This window comes from Sinocyclocheilus anshuiensis, unplaced genomic scaffold (assembly GCF_001515605.1).
Source record: "Sinocyclocheilus anshuiensis isolate Anshui unplaced genomic scaffold, SAMN03320099.WGS_v1.1 scaffold539, whole genome shotgun sequence".
Classification (NCBI taxonomy): Eukaryota; Metazoa; Chordata; class Actinopteri; order Cypriniformes; family Cyprinidae; genus Sinocyclocheilus; species Sinocyclocheilus anshuiensis.
The window spans coordinates 249,377-268,644 of NW_015549612.1; the positions used below are offsets into that span (position 1 = coordinate 249,377).

General features: G+C 36.8%; 2 protein-coding genes across 2 annotated transcripts in view; both read right to left on the bottom strand.

The window, feature by feature from the left end:
• Positions 1–88: 88 nt before the first annotated feature.
• On the bottom strand, positions 89–14,406 carry LOC107659232 (proto-oncogene tyrosine-protein kinase LCK-like). Its single transcript, XM_016448102.1, has 10 exons — positions 14,182–14,406; positions 11,690–11,793; positions 9,774–9,837; positions 9,598–9,688; positions 9,283–9,384; positions 8,303–8,406; positions 7,728–7,877; positions 7,435–7,587; positions 4,967–5,146; positions 89–502 (listed from the first exon to the last, which is right to left on the bottom strand). Exons 2-10 carry the CDS (start codon positions 11,786–11,788, stop codon positions 411–413), a joined length of 1,035 nt encoding a protein of 344 aa, XP_016303588.1. The 5' UTR covers positions 11,789–11,793; positions 14,182–14,406; the 3' UTR covers positions 89–410.
• Positions 14,407–17,454: 3,048 nt separating this feature from the next.
• LOC107659234 (protein FAM167A-like) overlaps positions 17,455–19,268 on the bottom strand; it is a 4,712-nt gene continuing 2,898 nt past the window's right edge. The window contains exon 2 of the mRNA XM_016448103.1: positions 17,455–18,649. Coding sequence (XP_016303589.1) covers positions 18,386–18,649 — 264 coding nt within the window. The 3' untranslated portion in view covers positions 17,455–18,385. The remainder of the gene's footprint in view (positions 18,650–19,268) is intronic.

Genomic DNA, 19,268 nt, shown 5'->3' on the forward strand with positions numbered 1-19,268 from the left:
GGGTCTGAATACTTTCCGTACCCACTGTATATATATATATATATATATATATATATATATATATACATACATATATGGACACATTTATATTGCATGTTCATCAAGTCTGGGTAGTTTGGCTTGGCAGTACAGTTGTTGTTGTATTAAGGTCTCGTTCCAGCACACACAGTCGTGCTCATTGTTAACCATGAGATTAGGAAGCAGAGCAGCGGCTGAGTAATGCTGCCGTCACAAGCTTAGAGACAGTGGTCAAACAGAGGAATGAATGATAAACAGAATATGCAAGGGGTTGTAATGTAGACTTGAGCTTGTAACTCGTACAAATAGGTCAGTTGGTTTCCTGTGAGGTACAAATGTCTCACCCCTGATGTTTTGAGTGCAATACTGACCAAACAACCAAATGAATACGGTCAGGTGCAGTCTACCTGAGCAGCCATATCGATCAGCGTATTGATGGGTATAGCACATCCTTCTGGAGTCTTCAAAAAATCCACCAGGCTACCTACAATTAGAGATAACACGACATTTTAACACACAGCAAAACAAGATATCAGAATTTAATAACTATGCACTTTAAACCATAAAATGTCAAATATATTCAAAGAAAAACTGGCTAGAAACTCAAGTGAGACTGGCCAGGGCATTTTCAGCTCCCAGCATGCACAGCAATGGACTGAATGGAAATGGATATATTGAATGGAAATTTATTTATTTATGGATCTGTCTTGTCTTCAGCAGCCTTTTTTAAACATTCTTCAACCACAACTGAATGTTACCGGAAGCGCGCTCTCTCCATCAGTCATTTTAGTTCAAAGGCAAAAGGAAACAGCAGATAGATGAATGCTGTTGTTTTGGCGCTTAAAACATTCTGTATGTTCTTCTCTGAGTTGACGAGAAACGCAAAAAACAGCATTCAGATTAGATCCAAGAACTAGAACATAACAACTTCAGGAAATTCGCGCAGCCAGTTTGGATTAGTCACTGAGACGTTTGGTGTTAAAGGCCAAAGTTGTTGTGTTTGAGACGACGAGCTGGATATATTGAATGGAAATTTATTTATTTATCGATCTGTCTTGTCTTCAGCAGAATTTTTTAAACATTCTTCAACCACAACTGAATGTTACCGGAAGCGCGCTCTCTCCATCAGTCATTTTAGTTCAAAGGCAAAAGGAAACAGCAGATATATGAATGCTGTTGTTTTGGCGCTTAAAACATTCTGTATGTTCTTCTCTGAGTTGACGAGAAACGCAAAAAACAGCATTCAGATTAGATCCAAGAACTAGAACATAACAACTTCAGGAAATTCGCGCAGCCAGTTTGGATTAGTCACTGAGACGTTTGGTGTTAAAGGCCAAAGTTGTTGTGTTTGAGACGACGAGCTGTGTTGGAAAAAGAAGAACCGACTGACCCTGAAGGAAATTCCCACAAAGGTGCAGCGGAAAATGCTCTGTTAGGAACTCAAGTAATCAGCCATACACACTCCTTTCATCTCAGGTTGCATTAGGGTGTAAAATTCAAAGTCGTGGTTAAGTTTAGATGAAGTTCCCATGTTTTGAATCATTCTGTCATTGTCTCCATTGTTAAAATAACAGGGGTGGAAAAAGGACACATCAACCTCTTCTTTAAAATAACAACACAGACAACAATTGTGCTTTAAAACACATCACATGCATCCTAAACAAAGAATTGGGAGATTTACAAGCAGAGCGTAGTGTTCCATCAGCTTCCTTTAAGAGGGAACACAAAGCAGGACCATTCACGAGCTGCGCCACCAGCGCGTTGACGTTGTTGTAACGTGGCTGTTCCTCTTAGAGTCTTTTGTTACCGTCGGCATCAATATGACATTCTGGAGGCCCAACAATCCTCTTAGGTGCAATGAGACCGACAAACCACACAAACAATCCCTACTGGGTTACACATGGAAAAACGTATATCGGAATACGCCTGCAATGACGACCTAGGTGCCATTGTTGCGTTAAAAAGAGAAAAGATAGGGTGTGGAGGTCTTTTTTGAGAGCACCTGTGACCATGGTGACCATTTATGAGTCTGACTTGTTGTGGTGAGTTTCTGGGTGGCTGGGTATAAATTAGAAAGCATTCCCAATACTAGCCTATGGAACAAACTATAAATTACACTGTTTCCTCTTTCCTCTCTTCCTGTCCCGCTGCTTTTTGCCTCTCTCAGTGTCTTTTCAATGTGATGGAATTTGTGCTGTAACTGTGAACCTACTTTCTACGTCAAGTCCGGTTTTGCTGTGCATTGCTCTAAGCAGGTTGCAGTGAGATGTGGTGTGTGTATGAAGGGCTTATTATGCATTAGTGGTTAGAGAACCATTAAACAACATTACTGCAGCTATAAAGATTTTTAGCCCTTCTGAAACAAATTGCTGTATAGGTGTTTCTCATGAATAAAGTTTTATCGATATAAAATCATAAAAATAAAATGTCCAAAAAGCAGAAACCAAACAATATTATAGCATCTTTAGAGGAATCATTCGCCTTAAAACTGTGTCGCTTCAAACCTGTATAGTTTTCTTTCTTCAGTGGAACACATTGTTCTGAAGGAGCATTTTGAGGAAGATTATACTGCACTTTTTAACACAATGAAAGTGAATGTAGACTGATGGCTGTCAAGATCCAAACCCCAGCAAAAAACAAATCTTAGTCCTTAGGACTTGTGCAACATTTTCCATTTCATGTGAAGTCGTTTTATGCCTTAAGCTTGACAACTCACAGTCAAAATTGTGTTAAACATCTTTTGTGTTCCACAGAAGAAACAAAGTCATATTGGTTTGCAGTGTCATTAGGGTGAGTAAATAATGACAGTGTTTTGTTTTTAGTTTTTTGAGTGAACTAATCCTTAGGAGAAAAGGAGTGGTAACAGATTGAAAATTGTTTGAACATGTTTTGAAAAAATGGGACTTCTGAAACGTGCATCAGATCTGAGGATAATAACAACAAGAACAACAAGTTCTCAAACAAGTGGGTCATTTTATGTTCTAGAACACTCAAGGTGGGAACACCAGATATGAAACACAAGCTCTGCATGCCATTAACAAGAGGGTTACGAGGGACGTCAAAACCTCTTAGTGAACATTGACAGGCATGAATCAGCTTGTCTGATTAAACACCAGACATTTTGAAGGAATAAAAATGAGGGTTGTGACTACCAGATATTGAGGGGGACATGTCGCCTCAAATATTCAGATTAGTGGTTGAGCGATACAAGATTTACATTTGGTCCCACTGTAATCTTTAACATTTTTACACTACCGTTTAAAGGGGTCATATGATGTTGCTAAAAAGAACATTATTTTGTGTATTTGGTGTAATGAAATGTATTTATGCGGTTTAAGGTTAAAAAAAACACATTATTTTCCACATACTGTACATTATTGTTTCTCCTCTCTGCCCCGCCTTTATGAAACGTGTCGATTTTTACAAAGCTCATCGGTCTGAAAAGTGAGGTGTGCACAAAGTAGTTTTGCTTTCACAATGAAACAGCGTCACACACTGCGGCCTTGAGTGAGTGTTGGCCGGCTTGAGTGAGCAGAGGCGGCAGGGTTGAGAACGGCGCGGCCGGCAGATTCGACGAAGGAGCGTCCGGCGGGTTTGCGGCAACCACATGTGACGACCCCGGGCTGGACTCCGCTTCGTCCACAGTGAAAGCCGATCCGGCGATCCACAGTGCGAAGTTTATGTATTTCCTTCAGCGACCAGCACGGATCAGCTCCATGCATGGCGAAGCGGATATCGTCCTCTTTTGGAAGGCCAAACAAAGTAGTTTCACTTTCACAACGAAACACAGTGCCTTCACGACATCGCGGCGGCGGCAACAACAATACTACAGCGAGAATAAAAGTTATGCCTTCTTTCTTTGCGTGAATATTTGGGCGGCGTTATACAAATCTTCCCACATAGTGAGGTAGACATGCTAGAATGAGCCGTTTTAGGTAGGCGTGGTTGACTCTTAACGTTTATAAAGAATATCTCTTTGGATTTGAGACTTTAGTCTTTGCAACTTTACAGATCTTCTTTATGCACCAAGAGCTTGTAACACCCCAAAGAGAAAGGAAAAATTGAAATCGCATCATATGACCCCTTTAAACATTTAAGTCAGTCAGTTTTTTTTTTTTTAGCAAGGATCAAATTAAACTGACTTATACATTGTTGCAAAAAAATATATATATTTCAAATAAATGCTGTTACTTTAACTTTCTATTAATAAAATAATCCTGAAAAAATTTATCAATGTTTCCACTGTTTTGTAACACAATATACAGTAACTGTTTTTACTGTACTTTATTAAATAAATGCAGCTTTGGTGAGCATAAAAGCTTTCTTTTAAAAAACAAAATCTTACGAACCCCAAACTTTTGAACAGTGGTTTTTGTTGATAAATCTTGATTTTATGAATAAGGTGTATGCTAACAAAGATGCGTGTATAATCATAGTTAAACATAAAAAGGCTCATAGATGTGCATTCGTTCATATAAGTAAAAGAGACAGACCACATGTCTGTAAATATAAAAACACTGCGGTCAATGAAAGAGACTAAAAAAGTTGCCCCTCAAAAATACTCCTGCACAGTAAAAGGGGGCGTTTGATGTTTCTCTGCTGAGAATCATTCAGGTGAGTGAGGGACGCATATTGAGATGTCTTCAATATCTTCAAAGCCTTGAGAAAGCTTTGTTTTCATAGAGCGGACACAAATGAGGAACTGCTGTGGGCTTAACACAAACAAAACTGCTCATGGTCCTGATAATACTCAGACCTGTTAGATCATGAAACCCTGATGAAAGTTTGAATGGAAGTTTACGCAGTGAATGTGTCTGTGTTTTGTAAAGGAAGTTCAGGTGGGACGCAGGGATTAATCATTTAGTACTAGACATAAAGGCTTTGTCATTCTATTGAAGTCTCCCCTCCCTTGTTCGCATGAGTGTGTAAGTGCATTTGCGTGTCTCACCGTTCTCCATGAACTCAGTGATGATGTAAATGGGCTCCTGTGTAACCACAGCGAAAAGTCGCACTAGTCGAGGGTGCTGCAGGGTCTTCATCAGGTTCGCCTCAGCCAGGAAAGCACTGATGGACATGGTACCTGTCTTGAGATTCTTGATAGCCACTCGACGGTTGTTGTTATACAGCCCTATAAACAGAGAGTGAATAAAGGGTTTGTGTTATTTTAAAGGGGTAGTTTACCCATAATGAAAATTCTGTCATTAAATTTCTCATGTCGTTATAAACCTGTATGACTACTCTTTTTCTGTGGAACACAAAGGAAGATATTTTGAAGAATGCTGCTAACCAAACAGTACCAAAACCCCAAAAAACCCACTGAGACAAGACTCAAAATATCTTCTTTTGTGTTCCACAGACAAAACAAAAAGTCATATTGTTTTGGAATGACATGTGGGTGAGTAAATGATGACAGAAATTAATTTTTATGGGTGAGCTATCACTTTAAGGCTGATTTTGAAATAGACAACATCTCATTCACTGAAAAATTATTTTCCTGAGGCCAAACTATTTAATTAAGGTCTGAATCTAATCTTTCTGTTGTTATAAAAGCATTGAGAAATAAGTGGCAATGTGAAAACTGTGCTATTTCCTTATCAGAATGTTTTTGTTTGAGGGTGTTTTTAAAGAATTTGATCTGTGAGAAATTCACAGTGTTTTCCTTCACCAAGTTTCTTTGGCTTCACATTGTTTGACTTCTTGATAACCGGTTGACTTTATTTCTATGGGGTTGATTCATATGATGTTATCACAAATGAAAATGACTGGTTTAATGAATGGAACAGTTCATTACATGAAACAGTTCTTTCATTTGAATGAGGAAAGTCATTCACTGCAAAAACCAAACAAAATGGCATCTATGATGCAGGCCCTTCTAGTCATGGAACTGACAAGCAGTGAGGGAAACATGCCGGTTGCTATAACAACCAGGGACAGGAAGTGGTTAAAACTAAAGCCTTGCCCATAATGAAAATTCTGTCATTCAATTTCTCATGTCGTTATAAACCTGTATGACTACTCTTTTTCTGTGGAGCACAAAGGAAGATATTTTGAAGAATGCTGCTAACCAAACAGTACCAAAACCCCAAAAAACCCACTGAGACAAGACTCAAAATATCTTCTTTTGTGTTCCACAGACAAAACAAAAAGTCATATTGTTTTGGAATGACATGTGGGTGAGTAAATGATGACAGAAATTAATTTTTATGGGTGAGCTATCACTTTAAGGCTGATTTTGAAATAGACAACATCTCATTCACTGAAAAATTATTTTCCTGAGGCCAAACTATTTAATTAAGGTCTGAATCTAATCTTTCTGTTGTTATAAAAGCATTGAGAAATAAGTGGCAATGTGAAAACTGTGCTATTTCCTTATCAGAATGTTTTTGTTTGAGGGTGTTTTTAAAGAATTTGATCTGTGAGAAATTCACAGTGTTTTCCTTCACCAAGTTTCTTTGGCTTCACATTGTTTGACTTCTTGATAACCGGTTGACTTTATTTCTATGGGGTTGATTCATATGATGTTATCACAAATGAAAATGACTGGTTTAATGAATGGAACAGTTCATTACATGAAACAGTTCTTTCATTTGAATGAGGAAAGTCATTCACTGCAAAAACCAAACAAAATGGCATCTATGATGCAGGCCCTTCTAGTCATGGAACTGACAAGCAGTGAGGGAAACATGCCGGTTGCTATAACAACCAGGGACAGGAAGTGGTTAAAACTAAAGCCTTGATGTGACTTCTATGGTACTATTTTAGGGTCAAGACAAGACGAGCATAATTCCTCTGCTGTAGTTTGTTTATGTTTGAAAACTGGTCACATTTAAAACAGAAAAATCTTCTCAACATACAAACATAAAACATGAGTTTAGGCCATGATGTTACTGTAATCCTAAAAACTGGGGCATCCTGTTGGTATCTAAACAAAAATATGTTGCTTAATTCATATACTTAATATTTTATATCAGTGGTTCTTAGAACACAGGATGGGACTATCTAAAATGCTGATTCTGCTAATTTACAACTCTTGGACCATCTTCAATGCTAAACATTAGTCAAACATTCCAACAAGCTTACTGTATGTAAAGTTCTGATATGCCAGGTGGTCGCGGAGACACACTCATAACACATAAGCCTGTAGATGCATGTTTATCTTTACCCATTCATGATGGTCCAATGCACAATGTTTGCTCACATTTGCAAACGTTTCCAGACAAGCACAGGCAGACCTGGATGCTGAACTGCATTTGTTGTTTATTCTTATACTGGGATTCCAAGTAATGTGCCATGAAAACATTTGCAAATGTGCTTTATATTTATTCATCTAAAGAACTTTGTTGCTCAGTCTTTTACCCTGAATCTCAACTTTAAGGAATAGACTCAACTCAAGTTAGGAAGTAAAACACTTCTTACCCATCCATACCTCACCAAACTGCCCCTGCCCCAGTCTGCGCTCCAGTTTGAGAGACTCACGGGGCACTTCCCATTCATCCTGCCACCAGGGCTTCTGAGGGGCTCGGGTTTGACACGGCTTCACCAGGCGAGTGCATAGTCCATCGGCCTCTCCTGCACACAGGAAGATAATCAAATGTCACTTTTCAACCACACATTTGAGCTCTTACAAACAGAGTCACTGAACTGTTCTTATGCCTTTTATGAATAACCTGACCGATCTGTGTAAGGCACATATGAACACTTGAACATACGTGAATAATGTTTGACCAGCTCTGAGAGGGAGCTGAAGGAGATCTTGGTGGTGATGTAGAATCCACCTGCGTCCAGGTTGCGGATTCTGTAGTGCTTGATGATGTCACCCTGTGTGTGGTCCAGGTCTCTCACGGACAGGGAGAAACTCCCTAAGGCACCAGAACAACAGGAAAATCCAGAGTCAGAGGCTGCCAATTGCACATACAGTCATACATCCACCTTTATAACAGTGAGAATTTCTAGATTGGAGTTTAGAGTCATTTGACAGTTAATGACATGAAGAAAATGTTCTTTAATTCATCCTTTCCTGTAACTTATTTGAAATGTATTTTAATATTTTTTAATATTTAACAGTATTTTAAAAATGATTATGTATTTTTTTTATTTTATAATTATATATATATTATTCGTTTATTTTTTCTCACTTTTCATAGTCAAACTGTCAAACTTAAAAAAAAAAAAAAAATCAAACAATTCTGAGCCAGTATTGTAATGTGATAGCACTGTCTGATGTGCCCTTATGGTTCTGTGTTTGTTTTTGTTGTTGTGTGGGGAGAAATGCATTGTTTTATACCTGGTGTGGTCTCACTCTCTCTAATGAGGAAGGAGCCCTGTGTATTACCGGGGGCCAGTAATAGCCTCATGGCGTCGTTCCTGGAAAGGTTTTTAAAGAACCACCTGCAACACAACAAAATCATCATTTTCTTAGGGGTTTGACTCATTAATTATCTCATTTTGGGGTTTCAATTGTTTAAAAGATACAGGGTTGGGATGTTTCATTACTCCCACGTTCAGATCCTCCCACAATCAAAAGTCTTAAACCTGAACATATACGCAGATATGTGGCGTCAGCAGGTTCTGGGGTAGTGATGCTCAGAAACTTGTGTGATTTGTGGGAGTATTTTTTTTTCTATTCTTTCCATTACTGACACCCCATAATCATCTGTCGTAAGCAGCAAGGGGTATCCTAAATGAATCAACCTTTCAGCCACAGGTTTGGGGTGGTATTTCCCAGATCTCATTGTGGGGAAGCTGATTTGATCTTCTTTGTTCAGAAACCCACAGCAGCTGATCTGCATAAATACTTTTCTGTCATGACAACTCTGTATGACAATGTTAATATGTTTGATCTTGGCGGAATAGATCTGCTACGCGGCTGCTGTTGCTGTGGCAGATCAAATACAGAGACTTGCTATATTGCCAATTCATCCACAACATTCTGCTGTGAGCATGTAAGAAATACTGCTGCTGCACATACAACATATATGAAATAACCCCCATATAGCATACATGAATCACCCCGTAGCAGATCTATACAGGTGGAGCTGGGGAAGGTGGAGGGTTTCCAGCAACTCATTGGCTGCTGATACAAAAAGAACCAATCAGCTGTGCCATGTGATAATGATGTCCTTATGTCAGATTGAGTTTGACCTATCGGACTGCACCATCTAGAGTTTCATACCAGAACTTTGGATTTAATTGTGCTTGTGTGGATTTGTTTGGATATATATGAGTGTATGCACTCTGTATGCAATTGATCATTGCGTTACTTACGGTTCTGTCTCCATGCTGTTCAGTTTTCCTACAAAATTCTGTGGTATGTATCCCCTCTGCCCGGTAAACAGAGACTCCGCCATGAACCATTCAGGATCATCGCTAAAACACACATAGACACATACATTATAGTTTAAACTATGACAGTGTCTCCTCTTAAAACTGCACAAAAAACTGAAACGGAGAAACCTTGAATTAACATTCAGTTCAATTCAGCTTCTCAAAACCCAACTTGAGTCGGTGAGGGTCAGTGGTCAACCATGTTTTGATGATCTACTGAGATTGTCAGACTGTTTGAATGTAGGCTTTGCTTACGCATTTAGGATTTTTAGCTTCTCCCCTTTTTCAAACCCAAGGTCATCGCTGTGGCACGGCTCATATTTGTATAAGGCTACCACCAGGTTCTCTGGAATACACAGATGACAACAGTGAACAGTCTGAAACACCCATTAAGAGCATATCTGTAGGACGTTTTGAATGTGTCTTCTCACCTGGAAGAGGAGATGATGGTGGAGGTGTGTACTGGGATGAATAAGGAATCAGAGGATCATAGTTCTGTGTGAGAGAGGATAGAAAACAATGTCAAAATCCAGTATGAATGAAAAATATTCATTAATAAAAAATATGGTTACAGCTATAAAACAGTGACTGTAATTCTGCTTACGTTTATAATCAGAACAGTTATGGCAATTATTATTAAAATTCTAAAAACACACAAATATTAAATAAGCTATTAAAAATGTCTGAAGGAAAGTGGTTTTAATTATTTGACTATGATTAGCAATTTCCATGATAAGCGCTTCATGACATCAAAACCTTTATTCTGTGTCAATAATTTATGAATGTCATAAACCACACAAAGCCACTTCCCTAAGCAGGGTGGAGCTGTTCTTATTTTCTTCTTTCACAGCCTATATTATGAAACGACTACCACAGTAAAAGCAAACATTCCATCATTCTCATTATGTCATAAACAACATGTGCCGTTCTCTTTCATTTCTAATCTACTTAAATGAAAACAAATCACAAGGAAATGTGTCTCAAATTTAGCTAGATGTTTTAGTCCCCAATTGATTACCAGCACAGGCTCATTTCCCTCAAATTATGTAACTCTTAGTGGGTTGACCTGTCTGAAGAATGAGTCACATCAATGCAACTGGACCATGAACAGATAAAATTAGTATGATTACTTAAGTATTTGTATAAGTATTTGTGCTGAATTCAATTAGAATATTACATACAAAAAATAATTTTCCACATGATTAAACTAAACTAAATACAATTTCAGATTAAGAGATCACCTGAAAACATTTATGTATTGCATTTTTTTTGGGCAAGAAATTGCACATCTGACACAAATCATGTGATTATAGCATATTAGCGTGTAAAAGATCTAAACACACTCTATGTGTTAAGAGAGATAATACACTAGTTGATTTAAAAAATAGGCCTAACACAAAAAGACACATCGATTGAGTAAGATAATACAACAGGTTGTGTTATTTTCAACACATCAGTTTTAAGAGTGTGGGGTCAGTGGTCAACCATCTTTAGAAGATATACTGAGATTGTCAGTCTTGCTTAGCATTAAGGATTTTCACCTGAAAACACAAATATTCCATTTCAGTTTCAGCAAGGCAGATCATTATTTAAAAAAAAGAATGCTTTGTGTAGCACTTTGTGAGACTTTGTTGTGTTTTGTCTTGCGTTATAAACCACAGAGATTTTTAATGCATCTCTTTAGTGTAGAGAATGGCTCTACCACTTCCTTTCTCTCTCTTCTCTCCACATATTTTGTGACTTCTCTGTTACTGTCTCACATTACAACCTGCCTTTTTTCAACTGTCTCAAAATTCTGAAATCGTATGATATATCAAAAAATTTAAAAAAAATCACTGTTACTTTTCTAATGTAGAAATAGGCTACAATTTTCTACTCATTATGTGAATTATTCAATGACTTCTCATGGGGGTTTCTACTGGATTTTTTGTTGGGCAAAATATCTTAGTTAGTTCTTCAACCTAAATCTCTTGTAACCACTCTAGCACAGCTAGCTAACTGTTTGGGAATCTTAAATATGTTTTATATATATTTAAAATTGAAAAAAAGGAAAGCATTTACTTCACTATGCTTTATCGCCATACCTTCCGATACTTAGCCTATTTCTATTCGCTTTGATTCGGATACTAAACGCTCGAGCAGCCTACATGGTTGCTATGGATACTTGCCTGATAAAGCAATTTCTTTTCACAAGCGTCTGTAGTGTTTAGCTCACCATAACGTATCTAACTTTGTGGTTACTGATTTTATGCTGTGATATACTTGAATGTAGAAGGTAAAAAAGAAGTGTTAAGTGTAGCTAACATTCTCTTCAGCAGACGCATACAATACATAAACACAGACATACCTGACTGGCTGGAGGCTTTGGGCAGTTACATTGATCGCACAATTCATCTGGATGGTAGGAGAATTCGTCATCAGGATCAAAAGAGCCACAGTTCCCCATATTTGCTAAACATGAGAGAAATACAGTGACATAATTATTAGAACTACAGTGACAACTGTAAGCATCTCCAAGTATATATTCATCAGTTCATCAATAAGTGCAAGCAATCTAGCTCCTGGAGAATAAAAAAGTTTGAAGCAGTGGCTAAATAAACCAATGAATTCATTTACATTTACAATAAATATGTTTTAACGTTATGGCGTGTATATATTTGTGACTATTTGACATGTATTCTCTTTGAGTTTTATGACTGTAGTAGTTGAACTGAATATTTTGTGTAAGACTGCTCACACTGGATTAATTATTTCCTGATATATCAGAGAAAAAGAGCCACAAACATTAATTTTATATTTAGGCCTAACATTCAATAGGCCTATGTGTCCATAGGGTTGGACAAACAGTTCTGTCTGTTTAAAAAAACAAAAAAAAAACAGTTCTGGACCAGATCTGTAAAGGAGGTTAATCCTCTTTATGAATTCTATACACACTCTTTCCAACTCAAACACTGAGTTTCAGACAGTTTTTTGAATAAACGAAGGGATTTGGATTACAGTGATCCGTATGCGTGTGTGTGTGTGTGTTTTTTACATTTGTCTTGAGCATGGTGTGTTTTGCGTTATGAATCTGGAAAGTTCATGAAAAAATCCCTGTGCATAAGTGTTTGTATGGAAGGATGAACTGTACTTTTGTAAAAATGTAAATATGTAAACACAAAAGCCCAGAAGCATTTTCATTTCCATTAAGCAGATAAATAATGGGCTAACTCAATCTGTATGTCTCTGTGCTCATGGGACAGTTTGGGAGAACAGCCCAAATCAAAGCAGGAGACAAGACTTTCCACTGACCTGCGGCCTGTACCTGACCCTACCAGTATCAGTGCAAATGAGTCTCGAGAGATGCACGCCGAGGTCAAATGTTTTGGGTTAAGATTGCTTTCTGAAGTACGAAGCATAGTTAATGTTTTTGTGACACAGGTGTTCCTTTCCTTTTCACTATATGGACAAAAAACACTAAGACACATTTTTCTAAATATCTTTTGTGTTATACAGGTTTGGAATGAAATGAGGTTGAGTAAATGATGACAGATGGCTTTGTGCTCATTCAGGCCTCCAGTTTCTCCTGTTACAGAGGATGTGTTTGTATAGGTTTGAAATTAAGCCAAACAGATCAAATGCCTCCCGACACAATCACAAGTTTTTTTATATATATCATTAAATCAACATTATGTTTGAGAGCAAACAGAAGTCAAAAGGTTGAGACATGAGGGAAAAACTTGACTAATTCATACCAAACAGTCAAATCTATGCCAAAAAATACAAATTTAGATTTTATTGTCCGTAGGCCTATTATATACCGAGCTGTTGTGTTTTACGTTATCTTATAACACCAGTTTAGAATGTTTAGAAAAATTTATATTTATGACTGATACCTTCCCAAATAAATAAATAAAGATCTTAACACATACATCATGATAGTTTGATTTGGAATTTGGAATAAACAGATTGATTGATAAACAGAAAGAATGATTGTTAAAAAAATGAAAGTGGCAGCCTAGCTAGCAAGAAGGCAGTATTTAGTAAGAACGCAGGGTTTTTCCGACCTAATATTTATGAAATTCCCCTTTTTTTTTTTTTTTAATTAACCTGTGTTAATTTTTGAGGACTTTTCTATAACTGGAGATGAAAAATGTTACTGATTTAATATTCAAATACAGTGGCGAAACGCAATCCAAAAAACTCCCTTAGTGACTGAATCACAATTTCAATTTAAAATCATGAAATTGTTATTGACTGACCTTGAGGTGTAATACGATACAACACATGCAGTGATGATATACATGATATTATCATATTTCCTTTGTGAATTACTTTGCAAGTTACATTAAAATATAATTAATGTTTAACGCTAGAGCCAAAAGTGTAATAACGTTCTAGAAATTTTGATTTAAACAGTGCATACATTTATATATATGATTTTAAACCAAACACACTCTCACTTCTGCTTTACTACGTCAGAATTGAAAGATGTTATGCCTGTATTATAAATGTACATAATTCGCTGATTCATTTTTTAAGTAAATGAAAGCCTTAATTTGTTTTTCTATTTAGCAAATATTCTCAGCTCAGTTTGAAGCTCTTTTTGATATCTTTTCTTTTCTTTTTTTTTTTTAAATAATTGGTTGATAATAATTTTTGAAATAGTTTCCTCTGCTCCATCTCAGACGGTCTCAGGCTTTAGTTTTCGCTCGTAATATTTCATCCAATAAATCACTTAGTGATTTTAAAAACACTGTCTGAGAATACTTTTACCGGCCTGATAACCTGTACTCATTAAAACTAATCTTGGCCTTGTTTTAAATCTAAACAAAATAGATCCCAGTTGGTAAAACTTACCTTTTCTGTTGACAGAAGTTGCTGATGTTAGTGATGGGTCAGTTCAGCAAGCATTGTCATGTCTTTAGCTTTAGATTTTATGAAGAACACATTTTGCCACAGAGCAACAAAACCAAGATTACAGACAAACTGACAAGATCTGTAAAGCTTCGGCGTGTATCGAAGACATGAGCTGCTAAAGTGTGTAAGGCTGTGTAAGTCACGTCACAGTCTGACTTCCCACCTTAACAAAGGCACATCATTTGCAAAGGCATCATTCACACACGCACACACACCACAGTGGTGCAGAGCAAGCTGATGACAGAGCTTCCTGTCGTTGAGGTGTTTGAGCTGATATTTAACATTTTTCAGCAGGTGCACACTGCTCTGAGCAGCTGGTGTCATTGGAGTGAAGGATTCTGGGTCAGGACTCCACTTGTCACCTGCTTTTGTGGTGCCATGATGTCAAAGAGAGGAAACTTTAACGGCATTCATGGGTTTTTGGCTTGTATTTGTACTAAAAAGAGCCACGAAACTTTACATTTAAATGTTCAAGCATAAAAGTGTTACACACATTGTTATTCCATGAGGTATTTGTGAACATTTAGGCCTCTAGTTTACATTAAACCGAATGTTAATGCTCTGTTAGAAAGTAGGCCTCTCTAGCAGAACTGTTTAACTAATATATACGTGTGGATATGCGTGTGCACGCCAGAAAATAAAACTAATATGCAACAAATATTTTTTGAGGTAAATTTGACATTTTTTAACTAGCTACTTGGATATGATGCTCATCTGTTTCTTAAACCCTTTCTGTCTCTCTCTGTTTCTCATTCTCTCTGAGCAGACCGCACACTTTTGTTGTGGCATCAGTCTGCAAATAGTGCATGCTCTTGCAGGAAGTCACAGCCCAAACATTCAAAGGAAATGAGGTACATTCTTAAGTTTTCTACTGCAGAAACACTCATCTTAATTTAGACACTTATGCCTAAGCCTGCTGTGGCATTTGTATTTATTTTGGTTTGTGTCGTCCTACGTGACTGAAACTTCTGACCGGGCTTTTCATGTGGTGAGTCCGGTGATCACAGCAGAAATGGGTGTTTCATTGTGGTTTGGAGGTGGGGGAAGGGGGTTAAATGGTTAAAACAAATAATTCTATTACTCAATCAGATCCCCTCGCATGATGGACCACATCAGGGTGATTTTTGCTAAAGTCGTATCCTGGCTGGATTTCTAGTTTTGTTTGTAGCTGTAAGTTTGAGGGAGTGCCTGAAACAATGGCTTGTTTTTTTCCATTCCTTGGGGGTCTTGTGGTTGAGAGGAGGGGGGTTTGAGGGAGAGGGGATGTTGAGTGGGGCAGATCATCTTAACAGACAGTTATATATTCACAGTTACATCTCTTGTGAGAGCAAATGTTCATTTAATGCTCTGAGATTGTGAATCCATGCCAAAAAAAATTTTTTTAACTGGGGTATTGGGTGCTAGTAGAGCCTTGGAAAATTTAACAGATTAAATATATTTAATGTGTTTTAACTGCAACAACAAATATGCATATCGTTTTGTGATAGATGTGTCGGAACAATGTTAATCAATTTATTCATTTTAATATTGGGTTGAAAAATATGTTATTGTTATATGTTAAGAAAATATATTTAAAATAAGCTAATATTTTTCAGATAATATTTCAATAATTTTTCAATTGGCTTTATGTTTTAGAAAAAGGGTTCATTACAAAGGGATCATCATATTTGTGAGTCCTTGGTCTTAAAACTAGTGAAAGCCGTTTATATGGCAGGATTGTTGAGCTTTATATCAACCAAATTATTTCCAGGAAAATAGCGTAGATGTTTTTTCATCCATTTTTTGAGATTTCATGACATTTTAAATTCATGTCAAATAAATTGATGAATAATTTAATGTTCAGTGAAAACACTGAATGAACAAAACATCTTTTTCCTTTATCACATTTGCACTCGAGTTCAAAGTAGGTTATTATGATGGTTTCATTTAAGCTCTACAAAGCAGAATGACACTTTCATGGCACAGTGTTTGTTTTCTTTTCTAGGCCTCGAGGGAATCTGTATCTGGAACACAACTAAACACCTTTTGTGTCTTCTCAGGTGACCTAAATAGTTCGTTTCTGTTTGAAGAAGGAATCTAAAGCAGCCCTCGTGAACTGTTCATTGAAGGTACTTGCCCAAATGCCACTGGGTTTACGAGATGTAAACTACAAAAGCTTGTAATATCAGTGTTGAGAACAGCTTTAGGAAAGATGGCTTTCCTTGTCAATGTCTCTCACTCTTTCTCTCTCCCTCCATATATTTATCTAGCATGAGATCATTTCTTGGCATGTGTCACATGCTCCTTTTGTCAGTCAGTGCCGTCACTGCAGTTACAATCAATAAAGCAATTGGTCCATTGTTTGACTCATCTACTGGTAAATGCAGCCTATTCTGATAAATATCAACTATTTTTTCATTCGTGTGATAACACTGCATAAAAAAACCCTCTGGGTTTATTCATGTCAGGATGTGCAAGACGGAAGAATCTGAGCAAAGCGAGATAAGAGCTGCTCAAAACAGTTTGGATAATTACACAAATACATAAATCAACACAATACTGTGAAGAAATTTTGATTGACAGGAAAATAATACTAATACTTGTATTTACAAATATAAAAATGTAAAATTTAATATAACATTTATTTACAAATTTAAAGCAACAATGTTCAAAAGATTCATAATTTTTTATTATAAGTGAATGAGTTACAGTGAATGAGCAATGTTTTTTCTCCTTTCTTAATTACAATATCAATCACAATATATCTCCAAAATAACTTTAAGGCATTTTATTAAATTAAGGCAAATTTAAGGCATTTTTTAGTCCTGTGCGAATAAAGTCAGTCGTTGTGTTCGATTTGAGCAAAAGGAAGTTTTATACCCTTAACAGTGCACTTAAACATTTGTACATCAAACATTTTATGAATTAAAAAAACATTATATATACACTACCGTTAAAAAGTTTGGGTTCTGTAAAATTGCTTGTGATGTTTTTGAAAGAAGTCTTATATGATCACAAAGCCTGCATTTACTTGCATGTAAAAATACAGCTGTATAAAACTGTAATATTGTGAAATATTACTACAATTTAAAAGTTCTTTTTATTTTATTTATAAGTCTATTTTATTATATTTTAAAATGTAATTTATTCCTGTGAAGGCAAAACTGAATTTTCAGCCATTACTCCAGTATTTAATGTCTCATGATCCTTCATTTTTGTAATGTAAAAATCTTTTAATGCATCCTTGCTGAACATTTCATATATATAAAATCTATTAAAAATTGGTAACACTCATTTAGTCCCAAGTTGAAATTTGTCAAATTGTAAAGGTCCTTTTTGATATGTTGTAATTTTATCATGGAGCTTTTGATATAAGCACTTACAGTATCCATGCACAAATGCAGTGCTAAATTTCCAGTGCTTGTAATAAAGTAAACTAAACTTGAATGGATTCTGTAGACATACAAAGGAGGCAATAAAAACTCATAAAAATCTTTTGACCTGTGAATAAAAATTTCCCAAGCACAAGATTCTCAAAAACGTACCCTCAACTTATTTAAGACCAACCACCAACAGTGGGCTGAACAGAACAGAGACTGAGATTAGCTTTTCAGTTGTTGTAGCTCTGAGCTGTAGAGTGGGGGTTATTTTAAGGTTTTAAGAGACAAGGTGACAAAATGCCTGAACATAAACTCACACTTCCTGTGAGGCTGCTGCTTGGGATCACAGCCAAACCGACGGGAGAGTGTTTCCTCCTCTGAGCATTCAGGAACACTCATGGGAGTGTTTGCCAATCACACGCCTTTTGACACAGAAGCAGGTTCCTCCTGATTCTCAGATCAGTTAAGCTATTTTCAAAAGTAAATATAAACTTTTTTTCAACTGTGCATGGGGACTTTCTCAGACCTGAGGTGAGTCCGCATTCACAAGTGGTTTAATAGTTGTATACTATAGACTGTAGTGCTGGTTACTGCATTTTCAGATATGACCACCTGTGGTCAAATCAAAGTTCACTAAAGCTTAGTGATTTGAAGAAAACTTAGTGGGTTTTTTTTTTTTCAATAGTCCAATTTTAACACTGAAATGAAATAAATCTTTGGCTTCCAGTGTCAGTAAGAGCTGTGCATTGAGTTTTCTTGAGGGACATCTCTCCTCGCCGTGCCTCTCAACAGAGTGAGAATCGTCTGGAGTTGAGGTTCATCTTGGTGAGACCAAGATGTTTGAGAGGGGTGGAAAGAGTGAAGGCAGCTTTCATGGGGATGTCACACAGCAGGTCTGAGTCCTCCTCACACTCCTCCAGCTCATACGTGGCATCATCCAGCATCTCTTTGTGACGGTGACACACCTGCTCCACCTTCAACCTGTGGATCTCCCCCCGTAAGCGAATCAACTGCCGTGCGAGACGGTTATCCTGCATCTGCATCTCCCTCTGAGGAGCGATGAGAAAGAGAGCGGGAGAACCATTTTATAGCTCACACATCAAGTTTTTGATAACCAGCAGTAATTATAAGATTAAATTGTTTGGAACAGAAGTCACACATGCAGGGAACTGAGCACACCTTTCTGTCAAACACCCACTCAAGTTTCTGCACCTGTGTGGCATTTAGGTGCAATATGCCAAGAGACGAGAGTCATGCCACCTGTGTTGTACTATGTATTAGTATTTATAGTAGGCTATATACAGTATATTATTTAAATATATTTTATATCATTTAATAAAGATATACTGTTCAAAATTTGGGTTGGATAAGATTTTTTAAATGTTTTTGAAAGAAGTCTCTTATGCTCACTAGTGTTTCATTTATTTTACCAAAAATATCAAAAACAATATTTAAATTTAAAATAACTGTTTTCTATTTGATATATTTTAAAATGTAATTTATTCCTGTAGTGACAAAGATGCATTTTCAGTAGCGATTTCTCCAGTCTTCAGTTTCATATTGTCTTAATATTTTTGTGGAAACCGTGATACATTTTTCAGGATTCTCTGATGAATAGAGAGTTCAAAAGAACAGCATTTACTTGAAATAGAAATTATTTATAAGACA